Source organism: Neodiprion fabricii, chromosome 6, assembly GCF_021155785.1.
Source record: "Neodiprion fabricii isolate iyNeoFabr1 chromosome 6, iyNeoFabr1.1, whole genome shotgun sequence".
NCBI classification, from domain to species: domain Eukaryota; kingdom Metazoa; phylum Arthropoda; class Insecta; order Hymenoptera; family Diprionidae; genus Neodiprion; species Neodiprion fabricii.
Genome location: NC_060244.1, coordinates 28,527,635 through 28,546,846, shown reverse-complemented (window position 1 = coordinate 28,546,846; position 19,212 = coordinate 28,527,635). Strand labels below are relative to the sequence as shown.

Here is a 19,212-nt window from a genome sequence, read left to right as displayed (position 1 = left end):
AAATTGTGTTGTGCCAGCGTCGAGTTTACGATTCCACTGTCTTACATATAAGTATTTATTGGTTTGATAATGCGAACAGTCTGAAAATTACGTGGTGATAATAATCACCATTTTTCATCTGAAATCTTATGGCGAAAAATAATTAAAGATAACTCACGGGGAATGAAAAAATTCCTCACGGCTCGTTCGTCTAAGCGTCCTTCTCCACCACGTGTGTACCAAATTTAGGGTCAATATTTATAGCCTAACTATGTTGCTTTTAGTGATGTGTTGGATTACCAATCGACTTCATACGCAGTGCGATGAGACCTGGAAGAGTAGTTATACGCGAATTCGAAAAATCTTCCTCAAGTGTTCAGATTACCTAAAATTTTGGTCGAAATACTTTAGCATCTCAGTCCAAGACTGTACGCCGCGAAAATATTCAAGTGTTTCTGGGTCGTTCGGTGTTCCGAGTTATCGAAAATAATTGTCGAAATCATGGTAGCCAACCTAAGATTCCACTATTCAGTCTAGGGAATTTCACCTGACACGCGGAAGTCTATAAGTTCTATGAATTCTAGTGGAAATCTAGGGACCCCTACAATCAAAACCCCAAAAGCAGCCATGATTAACCGCCAATTTTAACCACACGTCGAATCTTTGTGCGCTGCCCGTTTATTCAATGACAGTTCCGCCGAAAATTTTTCTCACTGATTTCTGTATAAATATAGAATTCAATTAGCAATTTTTAACCGAAGGTAATTCTTTCAGTAATTTTGTCGAAAATATAAAAGTTATTTCAAGATTCTAACCGTTGACCAGAATGCGGCTGTGTTCGCAATTGCGTGCAATTGTTCAATCAATTCACCGATTCAGTAGACGTTTTAGTACTTGTGATTTTGTTCTAATTGCACTTTATACCGCTTTAACTTGAATATGGTTGCATTAGTGATTCAAAACTTTTAACGATTAGGTACTTTTTCCTATTTCATGTTTTAGTTTCGGCAATGACTCAGGAATCTTCAGTCAACGAATTTGATTGAAATTTTATTCGCCAAAGTCTATGCAAAAAAAAGTATCCTCTAATCAATTTCATATGCAGCGACAATCACTGATAGAATCGATAAATAATATACAAAAACTATTTAGTGAATAGGTAAAATGACAAAAATTAAAGAGATAACTATATAAGTACTGTACATGCTTCCAAGAATAGTTTTATTCATTTCAACCGATACGATTAGAGAAGTCATTTCAACATAGGACGTGTGGCAAGTTCCGGTTAACGTAAGTTTCCCAAATATACAGTATTTACAAAAATAAATTGAAACAAACTCTGCAGTTTCTTCGATATGTTTAGTCATATCAGATTATTCACGCTACCGCACATATTTACACTATCAATTATCAATTATCTTTACAGTGGTTCTGAACCAGTGAGTCGATTCTCAACTTATATCTAAAACGCAAATCAGCATGACGATTAATTCTGGTTTTGCCGTCAAAATAAGTTACGATAATTCTTTTCCTCGTATCCGTATCCAGAGAATTTTAATTGAAACAGGCACTGGTCCATTGCTCCATATAGGTAACAGTTGTCGAAAGATATGCTATACACCGGACTTGAGCAGCGATGCTGATACATCTAAAGAAACATATCCCATTTCACTAAAAATATCCCAACACTATTGTACAACGTCGAGAGATATGTATCATCACTTGTTGTACAATTACCTGTATGTATTTGAATTTTCTTTGATCCCAGAGCACAGCTTCTCCGTTAAACTGTGTCCCAGAAACCATGGTGTAGCGGTAATCCGTTGATAGGCAATAAACTGTAGCATCAGTTGGATCTGCCCAGGCTCCTACACAGGTTCCTGACCTGTGAGAATAAGGAATAAGATTGAAATTCCGAGTTGTGAATTGACGAATACAAAGTCTATCACAAAAGATTATTACTCAGTAAAATAAAAAGTACCTGATATCCCATTTTCTGATACACGTGTCATAACCACAGGTGAGCAATGTCTGAGGATCATTCCAAATAATGTCCAAAATACCAGCTCCTTTTCTCCACCGTTGTCTAAATACGTTAACTTCCCCCCCGCTAAAAGAAACAAAGATAACGATAGCAAGAAAGAAAGTCAAAAGTCAGACAAGTGATAATGTTTGTGATATTTTGAAACTTCGTCAAATAATCACCATTCTACGTCAAATATGTGTAGAGGTGCTACGTTGTTATTACCGGCTGAACCAGCACAGAATGTATGACCCGTTGGGTCTGCTGCTATCGACCAAATTCTATCCAATAAATTAATAGCTGCCAACGGTGAACTGTTGTCGTTGATCCTAGTTGGCCAAATCTGAACAAGTAGAGCGATGAGAGATATAATATTTCAGTTGCAGTTTGCTGTCTGTCTTCTTAATCAAATACTTTGGTACATGGTGAATACTTGAAATTGCAGAAATGAATAAACCTTAACAGTTCGGTCTCGTGAACCAGTGATAATCACATCCGAGGTCAAGTCTACTGCGTCTACGTCAGAGGCATGAGTATTTTGCGCGTTGAATATTTCTTTGTTCGTAATTCCATCCCAGCAACGTATGCTGCCATCTCTGTAGAATACCATTTTTTATTACAAACTAACAGTTTGTTGCACACTGGTGAATGCAGGTTGACATTATAAGAAAAATGTTTGTACCTGAATCCGGCGAGCACTATCCAGTCCCTCACAACAAATCGACAGACGTCTGAATTGTGCGTATCAATCTTGAATATCGGATCAACCGGATTAAACCGTGCGTAACGTCTGAAACCGAAAATCTGAGTACCGGCACCCCACCACAGAGTGTTTGCAGTGAGTTGAAGCCATGGCATCAACTTAGCCTTTTGAGTGAGATAAGTACGCTTGGCGTATCTTCCATCTTTCCAATTTTGCGATACGTGCCATTTGTTTCGCAGAGGAAGTAAGGTGTAGCATCTGAAAAATTGACAAAATTCTGTAGAGCGATATTACGAGGATGAAAACGTGTCTCAAACATGAAAGAATTAGCGTGAGTGGATATCGATTTGATTTTGTTTAGCAGTGGAATGATCGAGTGACATAACATAACCTAACTTACCTTTCGCGGAATCTTTTCGAGGACTGGTTGGTCACCAGTGCCCGTTTACTCTTTTTAATCCAACACACGTCGCTCCTGAGAATATCGTGGAACCGTGTGCACACTTCACTGAGGCGCACCAGGTCGAAGGCATGGCAAAAATCAAATATTATGATCAAAACGTCAGACGGCAATTCGTCCAGATGCAAGACATCTGTCATTTTATTACCCACCTCGTGATTTCCTCCTTTTCACCGTTTCCGTTGGCAGTTAGTCGGTGGGGGGATCCCCGGATCTCAATAGATTGTCCAAAAGTAACTGTCGGGTCTTTGTTTCCGTGTATTTATCTCTCTTATTGAATTAAATGTGTTACTTGAATGTGATTGGGATTCAAAATAGCGAAATTACCCTTCGATTCAATTACACTTCAGGGGTTTCGTATTTAATTACAAAATTAATTGTTTATTGTATTTTCTCACTCCATAATAATCATTTTCTTTTTCGATGAAAGATGAAAAAATGAAAAAAATTAAAATTACAACAACAAAATTATCAAACTTTGCCTGAGATTTTGAAAAATCTAAAGATACAAACTGCGGTGGTAATGGTATTACAATTCATAGAACTATATTAAGGCAAAAAATATTAACTGTTATTAGCAACTCAATTGAGTAAAGTTAAAAAAAAAAAAATTAATTGTGTGTGTAACTTAGCTATCTATCTTGTAAATTATAATAAATACAGTCTATTGCAGGGCTATCTACATTAAACCGACTCACCGTCAGACCTCACTACCTTCGATATAATTTGCTTTGGGTATTTCGTTGTAGTGTGTAAGAAAACTTCTTGGGACTTTGAATTTGAAAATTTAATTTCAGATTCGAATTCAACTATTTGAAATAGTTTCAAATGTCTAAATGTGTGTCACAAAGCACATGTACTTTAGAACATCGAACAGCTTTCAGAAAGAAATTGACAATATTTTTATCGGCAATTTTTTACAGTTACTTTTATTTGCCGCCCTCACTGATCCTCTCCTTAAACTGTGATACATACAACATTCTGACTGGGTAATTTTTTTTTACCCAGAATGCAATATTTTTGGTAGTTGTTAATGGATCCAAGGAATCAACATAAAAGAATTTGAAAAATAAAAATGGTCTAGCTTTCGAAAAAAAAATGATGTTGTTCTGAAAATGAAGTTACGAAACACTTTGTATTGAATAGTTCGTTCAATTTTCCAAAATTTGTACATTTGGTTTCTTGTCGCATGACGATTAGTTTCCGAAATATAACGGTCAAAAGTGGACAACTTTTGACTCGATACGCTTCGAAAATGTTGAGCGTGGAAAATTGAAAAAATAAAAAATTTTCTGACACGGTATAGCAAAATACCGAAAGAAACTAATTGAAGGTTGTACGGTCTGAGAGTTGGTGGGATTAGCTCGGACAACCCTGTTATATAATTCATCGATCAAAACCATTAATTTCATTTACATTATGTTTATCGTTTTATTGACAAATTGTTATTTCTTTTTCATCTAGATTCGAGTCTTCGGCATCGTTTGGACATTTGTATTCAATGCCTTCTCGGTTACCTGTAGAAAAAATAAGCCATTGAAGCATAACGATTGTCCGTACAAAACAAACGACTAAATAAATATTCACCTTTTTTGGGCATTGCATCTTTCAGGTACAGCAAGTGTAGCATTAAATATGCAGACGCCGAAACTAACGCTCCTAATGAGTATAATTGAAGGGTTCGAGATCCGCCAATTCGTTTGTACAAAATCCCACCGACTAGACTTCCCACTGCGAATCCTGTGAAGTGGCGACGTAAATTGCGAGTTAAAGACTGAACAAGTTTTCAAAGATTCGTCCTTCGCAGAGTAAGTAAAATGAACTATCCCACCTAAGCCGTCGTCCATTCCAGCAACTATGCCTTGAACTGTTGCAGAGGTTCCCGGGGGCGATACAACGCTTGCATAAGCGACTATAGTCGTGTAGCAGAGAGCGTAAGTCGGGCCCTGCATGAAAAACTCGATTGGAAGTATCCACCAAGGAGTCGGTGCCAGGGAGATGAGACCCAGTCGAAGCGAGTAGCAGCAGAAACAGAATACAAAACTGTACCCGAACCCGATTTTCTTCAATATTGCACCTGCAGCGTATAACGGTGTTGTGTTACAAGGAAAACACGACAAGATAAAAGTGAAGTTGAGAACTTATAACCAAACGGTGCAAAATCTCACCAGACAGGGAAAAGAAGATAACTTCTCCTCCCAAAGTTTCAGCAGCTACAATCAAACCCTCGATCAGTTTTATCTGTCCCATGTCACCCGTTGTCTCTGCTAGATCCTCGACATACCTGTTTAACGTCACTGTAGACATTAGTATCACTTAGTATTTAGGAATGTACATTTTACAAAGAGTGACGAAAATTTCAGCAATTAAGATGTAATATAAATTACACAATAAGATACATACAATAATGATACGGATAGATCTGGTCTTCAAAATGCGATGGCTAGAATTAAAAGTTAAATATTCAAGACTTTCGTACTGACCAGAATAAAAAGTAAATGACAAAACTGTCGAGAATTCCAGCCAGAGTTGCAAAGCACAAAAATATCGCAATTGGCTTGTGACGCAATAGCTTCCATACGTCATTTAAGATGTTCTCCGATTTGGACATGATTGGTAGCTGCAATAAAAGACAATGCAAATCATTTTACACGATTACAAACGTTTTGTTTGATTAGCGTTGTTACAACGTTGATACCATGTATCGACTCTGATAAAGTTGATTGTGACAAGTCAAGAGATGACTGTTATGCAATACATCTCGACACACTTTGTACCCTCGTACATTGGCAATAATTGTTGTACATATAAATCTCGTGATTTTCCTAATTGTAAGAGCATTGCCTCAATTGCGTTAGCATTATACATTGATTGGAAACTGATTATGCATGGAAAAAGAAGGTGGTCCAAATTTTTCGAGACTTCCTTTCGAATCAAGTGGTTAAAAGTCTATTTCTGTAACAAGGAGCTGAAATTCGGTCTGTTAGTTGGATAATTTAGTTATTCGCCACAAAACTCACCTCCAACTTGACACAGCAAGCCAGGTCCAAGCAAGTGAAAATAAAAATGAGGATAAAAGCGGGTGTGTAAACTTTGGTCTGACCCTGAGACCACGCATCCACGGCAAATCCAGCGAGAAACGCTGCGACACCAAATCCAATCGTTCCCCATACCCTTTGCCTTCCATATCCCATCTGTCCGTCATCCCCTATAAAAAAAAGAAAAGAAACGCGTGCATAAGGAAACGTGAGATCCGTATTTCAACGTTAGGTATAATAATTATTCCCGCGTTTTGTCAAATCTAAATACTGGAAGAAAGAAACATTGTAGGTACACTGGTGTTTGTCACATGATATGTGCACTTGCTGCAGCTCTACGACTTGAATGTTTTACTAACGTTACGAATATCACGCTTAGTTTGATTAAGATATCATTGCAATCATCGAACAAACATGTGCAATAGCTGCGAGTTCGTGCGTAATATAAAGTCATAAAAGAAGAAGAAAAAAAAAACTTGCCGAGAACGTCAAAGCAGATTGCATCGCTGACGCAGTTGGAGATGTTGAAGCCGATATTCCCGAGGGACATGAGAAGCACGAATCCCCAAAACGTTGCCGAGGTGTATAGACAGCTTGACAACTCGAGATTCTCCTCCAGTCGTTCGCAAGTTACGTTACAAATGTCGCGATCGAAATTTTCGATCGTAGTGCAATCAATTTTCGTTTCGTTCTGACGTTCGGAACTAATATAATCAACATTGACCCGTCTACTTGCCAAACAGGTTGAACTTCGGGATAAATTCCCTCTGTGATCGCCGGCGAAGTAGATCGGCTGAGTGAAACTGAAACTGTCTGAACAAGTCCAGTTGCAGTTGATAATTCGTCCGGAAAAACAGCTCTCTGGTATTTCGATTTCCTGAAATATACCAAAACTTGGTCCGATGAGTATGCAGGTACTTAAAAGTCGGGATTATAGGACGAGATTTAATCGTAAGTGCAATGGTATTCGCTTGTCGTAAACCTGGAAATTGCATGCGTCCATTGTCGAACAGGAAACTCCCCGGAAAGCATGATCTTCGGGTAAAATGGGCCCCGGTAGGCTAGGGAGGAAATGTAGAAACATGAAAGCCAAGCTGGTCGCTGCAAGCAGAGCGATGAAGAGTACCTTCCGGCAAGAGCGGAAGTAGTCGACGAGCAGACCAAACATCGGCTTTGCTATCATAAACAAAATCGGCAGAATAGCAGTTATGCTGCCCATCACTACCGGCGATACACCTAACTGTTTTCCGTAAACCGGTAGAAACGGTAAGATCGGTCCCATCGCTGAAACAGAACACCAGAAGATTTTAAAAATTGCTATCGATCACGATCACGTACTTATCCGATTTTACGTACCGGCCATGAAGAAGAAGAAGTGCGCCTTCACCGGCAGCTGACTGTAATTCAACTTAAACCTGGCCATTTTCCTGTAATATATTCCCATAATGACAGTAAATTGGTAATGACATTAAATGTCACTATGCCGAAATGATAATCTTTAATTTCATCTCAACCTACGCCTGATGCTTTATACTTTCATTTATTTGTCTTCATCTATTTTCAATAGAACATTGAATCTAAGTTTCGATTTATTCCTTACAATTAGTAATTTTTATTGATTTTTTATAAAAGTGAGTGACGAAATAAGTATATAAGTAATGACGATAGTTTAATTTCACGTCTCTTGTATAAAATTTGTGGTGTCCATTTCACGCGGTGTCGATTGACTTTTTAGCATTTTATCGAGTAAAAGTGACGGTGTGTGTATTCTGGAGATTATCAAGTAAAAAATGATGTAGAATTATATTTCCGCTTTTTTCTCAGGGTAGCTATTCAACCTCGGTCTACTCTAATGCCTGACCGTTCTCCAATCACTTACAATACAGAAGAAAAAAGTTAGGCACAATTGGTATCAACTTGCCTCAAATGATGCTCGTTGCGTCTAACGATGTTAAGAAGAACGAGAGTATGCATGACTTACACAAGTAACGAGAACGAGATTTCCTTACCTTTCAGTACTCAAATGAGACCCGAATCACAAGGTTTGTTAAAAATTTTGTCTACGGATGGTACTTATGTGACTTCAGGTAGCAGCGAGAAAGTTTACTTCACCCTATTGAGTACAGTTCGACTGAAAAAACTTATATGCAGCGTCTCGAAGATGTAGATTATTGGCGCGAATTTGAAGTCAAGTGCACACAGCATATTAAAATCTGGCCTTCAGTGGCTCGGTTGTCTGTCTTCAATTTTTAAAATTATCGCAAAACGTGTTCATTGCCTCACTGCACGCGATGTAATTTTCCGAGTAGGGGAATCGCATTGTTACTGATAACTTGAAAAATTTCACATCATAATATCCACTGTGCGTGTGTTCTTTCGTCTTAATACACATGCGCGCAATCGAATTATCGTGATAAGATAATACGTACGGGGCAATGGCCATCGACCTTCAGATCATTGTTAAATGTTAAATAATATTTATACTAGGTGCAAATGGACATCTTAATGAAACTGAAGCTAGCAGCCATAATTTGCAGGCAAATGTTTTAATATTCATTCGAATAAAATAATGAAGTCCAAAAATACAAATTTTGTGAAGTACCTTGAATCCCCGTTACTTTTATAGACTTATGAGGATAAAACTCAAGTGAATTTTTCTAATTCCAAAAAGTTTAACATGTTCGCCTGCTAACTTTACCTGCTAGCTTCAGCTTCGTCGCATCCTATCCATATGCAAAGTTACTGTTAGAAAGACTCGCCACTGAGTAAATTGCGTATAAAAATTGTAATATGCAAATCTTCGGTCTCGATGGAAAACAAGATCAAATAGAGAACCACGGTTATAACCAGAGCAAAAATATTCAGCCAAAAATTTTCCAAAACTTTCACCCAAGCAGTGAAAACTTTGCTGAACAATGACGGCTATGAGTAAAAATCAAACTCACCGTCAATTTTCTGATTCCCGATTCCCCGTAGCTGTAGAGCAGTCGAGATCCTGCCGGGAGTGACTGGCTTGACGGTGACACTGGGTGGAGTTCAATTCTGGCGCCACGAAACGCATTCTAATAAGGCACAATTGTGATCCAATACACTGCAGGGCACGCGCAGAGCAATTTCGAGCTTTCAAGCACTTTTAATTCCCGTTTAATATTGGGAGAAGGTTTATCTCATCGCTATGTCACCACCATCACGTGCGTCCGTAAAATAATCGTGTTCCCAACGGTTTGCACCAATGTTTACACAAGACTCTGAGTTACAAGTGTTCGCTCTACGCCTAACCAGAGGCTACGACGGTCACACTGCGACAAATGTCAGCCACACGCGGCAGATTCGTTCGAACACCGAAAACACGTACCGAGGATTACCGAAGATCTCCGAACTCTCACGAAGTTCCAATTGCGTGTGTGAGATTCTCGAGATGCCGAGAGATTTTTAATCAGAATTATTATTCCGAGTGGGAGTAGCGTCGGAATAGATTCTTCGCAGCTTTGACGACTGCAACGCACTGGGTTAGGTAGCGTGCTCTTCAAAAGCTATAAAGTTTTTATCACCGAGTTTTCCCCGATCTTTGAAAATTGACTGGAGATGTACAATTGTAATCCACGTTTAACTCCAACCCGATATCGAGACAAATGCTCTTTTATCTAGACATTTGTGCAAATGAACCGTGTATTTATGAGCGCAGATTAACCGGAGCTACTGTGATATGCTGTAAATGATACGGCTCGCTCAACTACTTACTACTACTGCTATTACTGCTACTACTACTACTAACTACTACTACCGGATATCGTATAGGTATACCTAAGTGTATGTCGAATCGGTGATGTATTCAACTCAGGTATGAACTACATACGCGAGATGTACGATTGGACAACACGGTTTTGAACTTTGAAAGCACTGTCGTCGAGCTTACAATTAGAGAGATCCTTATAACGAGTGATGACAGTGCGGCAATTGCACGTATTACACGCTTACAACTTGTACCGTTATTCTGTACTATGTCATTTATTTATAGATAGATATATAACCATGTACGTAGTATGTATTACCTAAACACCATCATAATTGTAGGATGTTAAATAATACGACTCTATTGCACAAAGAACTGTGTAATTTATTTCTGTACTTTGTTTGTACGATTTTGAATTGAACCGGATTATTTGCTCCCGAAAATACTGTTTACGACTTCAGCTGTATTTATCAAGCAGGATCTTACAGTGTTGAATAGTTTTCACAGAAAATAATGAATATATCTGTTACGAGATATACAACTTAATTATCACCGCACTAGCTTATGGAATATACATACATATAATATGTTCGGTACACAATGCCGTTGGGAACTTAAAACTTATTTGCCGAATGTGTGAATCGGATAAAAATTGAAAAAAACAAAAACAAATCGTAAAGTTTCGGAATACCAATGAGAGTTACAAGGATAAATACGTTTCAATTATTGTTATCGTTATCGAGAATGGAATAGTTCATTGCGGGGTGTAGCATTAAATTAATCGAATGATGTGCGGGCAAGGGCAAAATTCCTTCATCCATGCCCCTCGACGGAATAATTATAACGGTTATCTATGTACGAACCTAATTAACGCGTGCTTGAATCAGAAAGAAACTGCATTGGCGTCAACATCGTTGCAAAAAATTCACGCAGTCGAGCCTTAATTAAGCACAAAATTAGCAATCAATAAAAGAACAAAACGCCGTATGGAATACATGGAATCTAGCGTGCGTAATCGTCTCCTTCCAACGAATCGCTTCTCAACTAAACTATGCCTCCACATTCTCCCATCGCAAGCTGAACAATAATCTCTATCCGAAGTAACAAAACAAGCAATTCTACTTCATCGACATATGACTAATAATATGCCTTTATAATTTTTCTACCGGAATGCGGAGATAAGAAAGTAAATATAAAAAGTAATCGATTTGACAAGTCCAAGTGAATGACGATCAGAGCGTACGAAACTAAAAAGATCAGGTAGAGTTATACAGAGAGTGAGAGGTATTTTATTAAAAATCTCTGCCAATGGGCGACGAATTTGACGTCCAGGCCGCATTGCGTTCAAGTTCAGCCAGAATTCTTTCGCCCAATCGAGTCTGAGAACTGTACACACATAAGCTTGTATCTGCCTGGGGGTCTAGTCTGTTGGCTCATCGGTTGGTTAGTCGTTCGGTCAGCCTCTGCGAGTGGAGATTGCGGTAGGACGTATCGCGGTTTGTTTTGCAATTTAATCGGCGATTATTCGGTCAATTTTCATCAGTCAAACGGTCTTTCTATGGCAACGCATCGCCCGTTTTACCCGGAAGGAATTAGCGATCACCCTCGTGATTAGGGCCGGCTTAATTATCCGACTGAATGGCGCCAAAGAAATTTTCTCGAATAAAATGTTAACGCGTTAATTGGTTGCATACGTAGGTACGTATAATAGGGACATGCAAATTTTCACAACCGCGTTGAACTCACACGTGACACTATATATCATTGCATGCGCGGTGATTATAACCGTTGACTAATCAGTTTTACGTGCCTATACTGGCCGCCTTTCGCAGTGCACGTTCAAAGACTTATACCCACAACAATAAAATCACGGAGCTAACTCGGACCGGCGGTAAAAGTGGTTTTTCTGTGATATAAGTTTACTCGGTGTTATTGTTCGCTCTGATAATAACAGTTCACGCTTATCTATAATTCCTAAGTTGTCGGGGGTCAATCTGCGAAGACGACGAGAGGAGGATATAAAATTATATTGAATTGCACCATTCTTATTTCATGATGAAAGGGCTGAGCTCGCTACTACTGCAGGCTTTCTTCGCTCTTCTGGCTCTGCTTTTGAACCACGGTTCCGTCAACGCCGACGACAAATGTAAGCTGGAATTCGAAAGATTAAAGAATATATCACGACTAGAGGTGTAAATTAAATGAACGGGAGTAAATATCCTATTTTTTAATATTACCGAAGTGTGTCTGCAGCCAGGCGGTAATTCGGACGGCGTAAACACAGGGGCGTTTCAATACAAGTACATAGGAACGCGGCCGACCTTTGGATATCACTGATTCAACGTCGCAAATGACTAACAATAAGTGACCGACAGAATGTAGTGGCTGTATTTATAGCTCAGGGTTTTTCCTGTAGCCGTTACAGATTCATTGAAAAACTGCGTTCTCAGATTTGCAGAATACCTGGTCAACAGGTCCCGAGGAAAAAGTATACCGGAAAAGATCGTAAATAATATTACGTCAATTTAAAAAACGCACGATTGAAAGCCCGAATTACAACTGTCACTAGTACCGCGCATGTTTGCATAGGTACATGTAGAAACCTGGCTATAAATACGCCAGTAAACTTCTGACTTTTGCTAGAATCTTGTATGGCAAATGGCAAGGTTGACTGGTGTGATCATAATTACAAGTATGTACAGTTATGCGTATAATAAACGTAAAGGTACAGTTGAACGTACGTCTGTGTAATGCATCGACATAATCAGCATGTGAAAATAATCTGTACGCATATATGTATTTATGCAAGATACATACTCGTATGTGCCATGAAAGGATGCGCTCGACACGCATAGTAAACATAGTTAACCGGCTGTCCTTAGACGAATTTACAGCGGATTCTTGCGAAACTGGCAGTGCCGGTTTGCACGTTTAATAATTTTTCGGAATCGTTCTTGCTGGGCAGTGTAAGGTCTTCTCTTATCTGGGCATGTTGTTTTTTTTTTCTTTTTTTATTTTTCGTGCCATCAACAGGAAATTAATCCTTTCCTCGACATCCGTATGCAGCAGCGTTCTTTTCCTAAATCTGAACGTGCGAACGATGAATTAATAAATAAATTAGTAAGTGACAGAAGATGCGTGAATACGGCGAGCGTGTTTATCTCGGTGTTTCTTATCGATAATTATGTAGAGCTTCCAGCTATAACGTTGCATTGCACTGACATCATTTGCATATATTTTGTTACATCCGGTAGTATGCCTATATGGAAGAAACGAAACATGGAAGAGAAAGATTGAACATTTTTTCAGCCTGTAATTAACAATACACCGAATATCCTTGCACGCCGGAAGTTTTATCGCTACTTTTAATTCAGTCCGATGCGGTTCAACGACAATTTCACGTTCGCGAATATCGCGGTTCCGTTTCTCGTATATATGTAATTTAAAAACTCTTCGCAGTGTTTTTTATTTCACCACTGACCCCAATTTTGAATGGATTGCGGTTGCGCGATATTGAGAAGTCTGATTTCACGTTGTTAAATATCTTTCATATTACTCCCATGCAGAGATGCAGGCAAATTATGATAATCGAATCTTTCATTCGCTGTGCAGAACTAATTACACGGGTCTGCTATCAAAAAATTACACGTTTATTTAATACTATTTCTTATAAATATTCACTCGCTGAAACCGGGAAAAATACTCAAAACATCGCATCACGTCAAGTTTTTCCCTGAACTCGTGTTTGTAGTTTCATTTAGAGTGAAACTCCCGTTTAACTTGACATCTGGTATCGTGTATTTGATTCTAAAAACCCTGTGAAAAAGATTTGTTACTTCAATTTAATATGTATCGAAGTCAGACTCAAGAATAAATACAAACAGAAGATGAAAAGCGAAACCGTGTTCGGAGAAGTAACAAAGAGAAGAAGAAAAGGTTTCATAGAAAAAAAGCATGAACAAGGAATTTTGAGTAAATTTCACGACGAAATCGTTTGTTTAATTTTATAAGAAATATTGTCCTCTATAATGAAATGATGGTTTTTTCATCATTGTTATGCTTTTTTTTATGCAAATACATTGTATTTTGCAAAAATACTGTACGTGATGGAGGGAAATGGAAGTCATTTTTGAATTCCGTACACTTGAACATGATATTTACCAAAAACATCCCATGCAGCTGAGATAAAATATTTTCTTCAGACCTGTGTTACCTTCAAAGAGTTGGATAATTTATTGAAATAATTATATGCCAAATGATCCGATATGTTTTTTTTTTTTCATTATTTTCTACATAATTTTCAGTAAGATTATGCATGGTGTCAGGGAAGCACACCGACAATAGGATAAAGAAAAACTGTCCGATGTTAGATGAGCCTCAGAGTGGAGTAAAATGTGTCATAACAAACGATAGGCAAGTGAATATTGATTCATACCTTTAAATATGAAATAAATTAGCGACTGTTCCGGTTCCTCGAATTAGTATAAAAAACTAATAATTATCGAATACTGTAGATTCGATTGTCTTAGAAAAGTTGGCGAAGAGCTCAGTGATCTAACGGTCTTGGGACCCGAAGATTTAGCCGCAGCTGCATCGTCGAGAGAATTTAATATTCTAGTCACAAACGAGTTAAAGTTCTTCCCCGAAGGTAAGGAATCGTTCGTCGCAACACATATTCATTTTTATATAATACCTTATTGAAGCGTGAACATGCAAATTGTTATTTATCTATTAAAAGTTATTATAACTTTGTAGAAAAGTACCAGTATCAAATTATCGCACTGTTCCGTACCACTTCGGGCATTCAAGATCTGAGAGATGTTAGGGGAAAGAAATTTTGCCATCCTGGTTATGAATCCGCCATTGACTGGACACCAGTACTAGCTACCGTTAGTTATACAAGGGCATTATATTTCTTTGCAAAAATTCGTAGATCGAGGATGAATCTTCCCAGGTGATAACGAATGTAGAATTAATTTTTTTTTCATTTTTCATTTCCGTAGTACTTTGAGAATACTATTATTGAAAAAGAATGCGATCCGAACAAGACGTTAATCGAGAATCGCGTCGCAGCAGCATCAAAGTTTTTCGGAGCTGCCTGCATGCCTGGTCCCTGGACAACGGATACGAACCTGGACAGTAAATTAAGTTAGTGAAATCCATATTTGTAAGGTCAAGTTTTACAGGTGCAATTAACACTGAAATTAAACTTGTGCGCAATATATTTGATACTTATTTTTTATGCGAATACAGAATCGCGGTACAGAAACCTTTGTGCTATTTGCGACAATCCTGCGGGATGTTATTCGGATGATAAATATCATGGGCGAATAGGAGCGGTCATGTGCCTGGCCGATGGCATTGGTGACATTGCTTGGGTTCGAATAGCCGATGCACAGGAATATTTTCGAGTAATATTTACAGTTTTCCATTCCTCAGAGTATTCACAGTTAATTTTTAATTTCCGCTTGTGACAATTGGTGTAATTTTTTAGACACAAGGTATAAACAAAGGCGACTACAGGTACTTATGCTATGATGGAACAACACGGTCAATGCAAACCGAGGAACCATGTCCGTGGATAGCAAAACCTTGGCCAGTTGTCGTGACAAACAGGTAACGACACGTATTCTGAGACTATTTCCAAACTTCTTGATTCAAATTCACCAATATTTTTTGTTACTGGTTTTAGTAATCAAAATGAGAAGGTCTTCAACCTCATGATGACCCTAGATACCCAGAACGTACCATGGCATGGAGCTTTGGTAAGACTTTTAGAAAACTATCACTTGGCACAGATAAATCGCGACGATTCTGGAACGCCAGGCGATTATTTGAGGAGAGGTAAACGAGTTGTATTGATTGTTTGTTGATCCCTGTGTAGGTTCATAGCTATTATGGAGATCTAATTTTATTTACTTTGTAAAAGTGCCTGGATTTCTGAGCGCCAATACCCATACTCCTTGTAAGCCATCTCGAACAATCCAATGGTGTGTCTCGTCAAACGTTGAACAGAGAAAGTGTATGTGGCTTCGTCAAGCTCTTTCAGTTTATGGCGATGAACCAAACTTATCTTGCATCGCACGTACAAGTAGGATGGCGTGCATGGAAGCTGTAACACAGCAAGAAGCCGAATTGTTCGTTATAAGACCGGACGAAGAACTAGTAGCTAAACAGTGAGGAGAACTTGATTCGCACATAATATAATAGTAATCGACATGATCATTCTTAATTTTACCTTTTTTTCTCCAGGAAAGGGTTGAAGCGTGTCGTTCATGTATTTACAAACAAGATAGAAGATATGAACAAAGTAGCGGCAGTGGTCAGAAGAGATTCAAAAATTAACAATCTGGAGCAGCTCCGAGGATTGAAGGCCTGTTTCACTGGGTACCAAACCATTGGTGAATATCACGAATATTTTCAATAGAGGCAGACTGTTTAACCTGAAACGAAGTGATCGCGATGAAAAATTAGAAAAAACATAAAGTGTCTTACATTTTAACAGGATGGAACGCATTCGTATCAATAATGAGAAATATGTCTGGAAGCAACTGGGATCCGTTAGACATAAAAGCCGTGTCAAATTTTTTCAAAGAAAGTTGTGTTCCGGGATTGAAAGAAAACTCCTTCAAAATTCATACATTTCCTTCGAATTTATATTCTCTATGCAAAGAAGGTAATTCAGACAGTCTATTACGATAAATCATGAAAACCATCATCAACATAAATCAGAATATCGTCTGAATTGAACTTATTCAACCAGTTACTTATTTGCTAGCAAACTCACCTCAAAATTTTGCACGCTTGAACAGGCGCGGAATACAAAGATGAAACAAGCGCTTTCAGGTGCCTCGTTAATGGAGGTGGGGATGTTGCATTTATTAGTGCAGATACTGTGAAGAAGAACACTGGTAAGATTTCGTAGATATCAGTCAAACGGAATTAGAAATATCGAAATTATATATTGACTTTCACGTAAACTATTCTTCCCAAACGTTTAGGAAATCAAAATCAACAGACTTGGGCTCATGGTTTGAAAAGTAGCGATTTTAAACCAATTTGCTTCAAAGAATCAGACCCAGATTCGTGTTTTCTCACTTGGACTACGCTTGGTTCAGTGAGTAGATGCTTATAATAAACATACAGAGCATTCCTTTCATAGCCACATGCCTTATAACGATTAATTTCAGGTAATGGTGAATCAAAACATATCGTCGATAAGATTTGAAGAAATATACTCCACGTTACTTGAGATGGATCAATTATTTGGAAAAACATACAATGGACAGACTCCGGCTTTCTTGTTGTACGGAAGTTACGATGGAAATCACAGCATCATTTTTCCTGTGAGTAACTCAAATATCCATTTGGATTATATAACACCCTCGCACATACAATCCAGGGGCCTGTCGAGTCCTTCAATTTTTTCTGAGAACACTTGATTCTTTTCCCATCCATAATAAAGCCAGCCAAGTTCGCAGTAGGCCCATAGAAAATGTTGACTTCTGAAGGAAACGGCTGGCTTGCCATCAGAATTCAGAGCGATAGCGCCAATGTTCGATTGGCACATGCTGTCTTGGAATTCGTCAAGTTCCATATTCAATGCTTCGTCAATTATTTCACCGGCATTTAATCTCTTGATAAACATTCGTGCCGGTGCGTAAGCATATATTGTCTGGTCGTGACCTGATATCGATACGCAGCCTGTTTGATCCGCAAATATTCCACAGCCAGGCACTGTCGCAGCTGGACTCATGTAGCCATTCAGTTTCCCTTGATTACCTGCTGTTGAAGTACCGGCAGCCAATCTTCCTTTTCTATCGTATGCCACTGCTCCTACTCCTCCTACCTTGTTGAATAAAGAATACTGCAACTTACAATTAACTGAGATCAAGTTATGTAGGAATACTTTAGCATTTAAGGCATTGATGAGATCCTAAGTCTATCAATAAAAGTATTTACATACCTCCAATAGAGTTGGTTCAAAAATGTTGACTAAATTTGGTTGGGTTTCACATTTTTCTTCGATCATTTGATCGTAGTAGGGACTACACTGTGGAAATCGTTTCAACACGACGGTCTCATACTTAGGATTCTTGTCTCCTGCAAGATTTGCTTCGATGTTTGTGGTTGAGTCAATTTGTGGTTCTTCTTCCTCTTCATTCTCCCAGTTAAGAGACGGAGACGGTGTTGGAGTGGGAATAAGCGAGCCTGGCGCCAGAATTGACATCCGTGATTCCACAGCAAAGCTTTGCGCTCCTTTTTCTGCCAGTAAAATGTGATCCGTGTTGTGCATAACTAATCGTGCCAAGCTTATGGGATGTTCTATGTCTCGAACAGCACCCACAGATCCAAATTGAAAACCACTGTCCGTTATGCCTGCATCCATAACAACATCACCAGTGTAATCTAAAGAACCACCGAAGGCACAATTGAAGTACTTCTGACTTTCCATGTGGCAAATAGCTTCCTCCACTGCATCAAGCACATGTGAACCTCTTATCAAATTCGTGTACGCCTTGATCGCTGCTGTTTTCACATCCTCCAGCATGGCGATTCGGTTCTTTTTTGGAATCCTACCAGCTCCACCATGAACAATGATGACAGGGTCTTTTCTTGGTGGTATTACCAATCCATCGACAGCACCTTGCTCTGTTTTTACTTTGGCTTTGATTTTGTTAACCCATGTACAAAAGTCACACATAGTTAATTTGCCTTTTTCTAATCGAATTCAGATAACAATTTTCAGGTTGAATTTTGAATAATTTTTTTTTGTTTTATACTCTCAAATGAATGTCATTGAATTTAGATTGAAAAAAAGGATCTCGAAAAGTCTGTAGCTTGCATCTCATTTCAGCCATGTCATTTAAGATGTTTAAAGCTGATTTCAAATGCCTTTTTACGTGTAACATGTTATTCGTTTATCATTTTACCATCCACATAGTTACGTTTTTCTTTTTTTTCTGTTTTATACAGGAACAAACACAACACCTGCAAAGTGACATCAGTCATGTCCATCTTGATAGAAGTTATGTACAAATAATAGAAGACTTGATAACGAATCCACCACAAAGTAGCGCCAGAAAATTGCATTTCGACCTTTTGCAACTGTGTCTAATGTGTATTGTACTTAGCATTATAAACCGTGTAATGAATCAATAATTTATATGAAATTTCAAACGGCAATGACAGCTTAAGAATTGAATAAAATATTCCATGCGCTGTAATTGTATTAATAAAAGTCTGTTTACGAAAATATCGGTTATTTTTGTTTTT

The 19,212-nt window shown here is 38.4% G+C and overlaps 3 protein-coding genes across 8 annotated transcripts; 1 reads left to right on the top strand and 2 right to left on the bottom strand.

The window, feature by feature from the left end:
• Positions 1-1,483: 1,483 nt before the first annotated feature.
• On the bottom strand, positions 1,484-3,305 carry LOC124185584 (F-box/WD repeat-containing protein 4-like). Its single transcript, XM_046576460.1, has 7 exons — positions 3,106-3,305; positions 2,685-2,963; positions 2,460-2,598; positions 2,185-2,345; positions 1,961-2,089; positions 1,717-1,864; positions 1,484-1,627 (listed from the first exon to the last, which is right to left on the bottom strand). Exons 1-7 carry the CDS (start codon positions 3,303-3,305, stop codon positions 1,484-1,486), a joined length of 1,200 nt encoding a protein of 399 aa, XP_046432416.1.
• On the bottom strand, positions 2,932-12,046 carry LOC124185667 (major facilitator superfamily domain-containing protein 6). Of its 3 annotated transcripts, none has more exons than XM_046576642.1 (12): positions 11,977-12,046; positions 7,560-7,630; positions 7,186-7,487; positions 6,684-7,080; positions 6,186-6,373; positions 5,649-5,785; positions 5,334-5,449; positions 4,997-5,242; positions 4,753-4,905; positions 3,318-4,682; positions 3,106-3,213; positions 2,932-2,963 (listed from the first exon to the last, which is right to left on the bottom strand). In XM_046576642.1, exons 2-10 carry the CDS (start codon positions 7,624-7,626, stop codon positions 4,597-4,599), a joined length of 1,692 nt encoding a protein of 563 aa, XP_046432598.1. In that variant the 5' UTR covers positions 7,627-7,630; positions 11,977-12,046; the 3' UTR covers positions 2,932-2,963; positions 3,106-3,213; positions 3,318-4,596. The 3 variants fall into 3 exon arrangements, with proteins under 3 accessions (XP_046432598.1, XP_046432597.1, XP_046432596.1); XM_046576641.1 differs by lacking the exon at positions 11,977-12,046 and adding an exon at positions 9,149-10,307; XM_046576640.1 differs by lacking the exon at positions 11,977-12,046 and adding an exon at positions 8,349-8,648.
• On the top strand, positions 11,372-19,192 carry LOC124185666 (transferrin). 4 transcript variants are annotated; one of them, XM_046576639.1, is made up of 15 exons: positions 11,372-11,634; positions 14,241-14,349; positions 14,451-14,584; positions 14,692-14,825; positions 14,940-15,084; positions 15,190-15,347; positions 15,431-15,552; positions 15,629-15,780; positions 15,866-16,112; positions 16,189-16,337; positions 16,442-16,612; positions 16,749-16,847; positions 16,938-17,053; positions 17,127-17,282; positions 17,982-18,475. In XM_046576639.1, the coding sequence occupies exons 2-15, from the start codon at positions 14,252-14,254 to the stop codon at positions 18,216-18,218; spliced, it is 2,118 nt and encodes a 705-aa protein (XP_046432595.1). In that variant the 5' UTR covers positions 11,372-11,634; positions 14,241-14,251; the 3' UTR covers positions 18,219-18,475. The 4 variants fall into 4 exon arrangements, with proteins under 4 accessions (XP_046432595.1, XP_046432594.1, XP_046432591.1 ...); XM_046576638.1 differs by lacking the exons at positions 11,372-11,634; positions 17,982-18,475 and adding exons at positions 11,948-12,082; positions 18,913-19,192; XM_046576635.1 differs by lacking the exon at positions 11,372-11,634 and adding an exon at positions 11,948-12,082 and having other exon boundaries at positions 17,982-18,233.
• The last annotated feature ends 20 nt before the right edge of the window (positions 19,193-19,212 follow it).

What these genes read in the sequence shown, in the direction of transcription:
- LOC124185667 (XM_046576640.1), bottom strand. An exon ending in CTTCTTCTTCTTCATGGCCG is followed by an intron (nt 7,488 to 7,559) that starts GTACGTAAAATC and finishes GTTCTGTTTCAG; the next exon opens with CGATGGGACCGATCTTACCG. An exon ending in TGGAATGGACGACGGCTTAG is followed by an intron (nt 4,906 to 4,996) that starts GTGGGATAGTTC and finishes GCCACTTCACAG; the next exon opens with GATTCGCAGTGGGAAGTCTA.
- LOC124185666 (XM_046576635.1), top strand. Translation starts at nt 11,989, where the DNA reads ATGATGAAAGGGCTGAGCTCGCTACTACTGCAGGCTTTCTTCGCTCTT. An exon ending in CTTGGACTACGCTTGGTTCA is followed by an intron (nt 17,054 to 17,126) that starts GTGAGTAGATGC and finishes GATTAATTTCAG; the next exon opens with GTAATGGTGAATCAAAACAT. An exon ending in ATCACAGCATCATTTTTCCT is followed by an intron (nt 17,283 to 17,981) that starts GTGAGTAACTCA and finishes TGATCGTAGTAG; the next exon opens with GGACTACACTGTGGAAATCG.
- LOC124185584 (XM_046576460.1), bottom strand. Translation starts at nt 3,305, where the DNA reads ATGACAGATGTCTTGCATCTGGACGAATTGCCGTCTGACGTTTTGATC. An exon ending in TCGAAAAGATTCCGCGAAAG is followed by an intron (nt 2,964 to 3,105) that starts GTAAGTTAGGTT and finishes TCAATTTTTCAG; the next exon opens with ATGCTACACCTTACTTCCTC. An exon ending in GAAAATTCAAATACATACAG is followed by an intron (nt 1,628 to 1,716) that starts GTAATTGTACAA and finishes ATGTTTCTTTAG; the next exon opens with ATGTATCAGCATCGCTGCTC.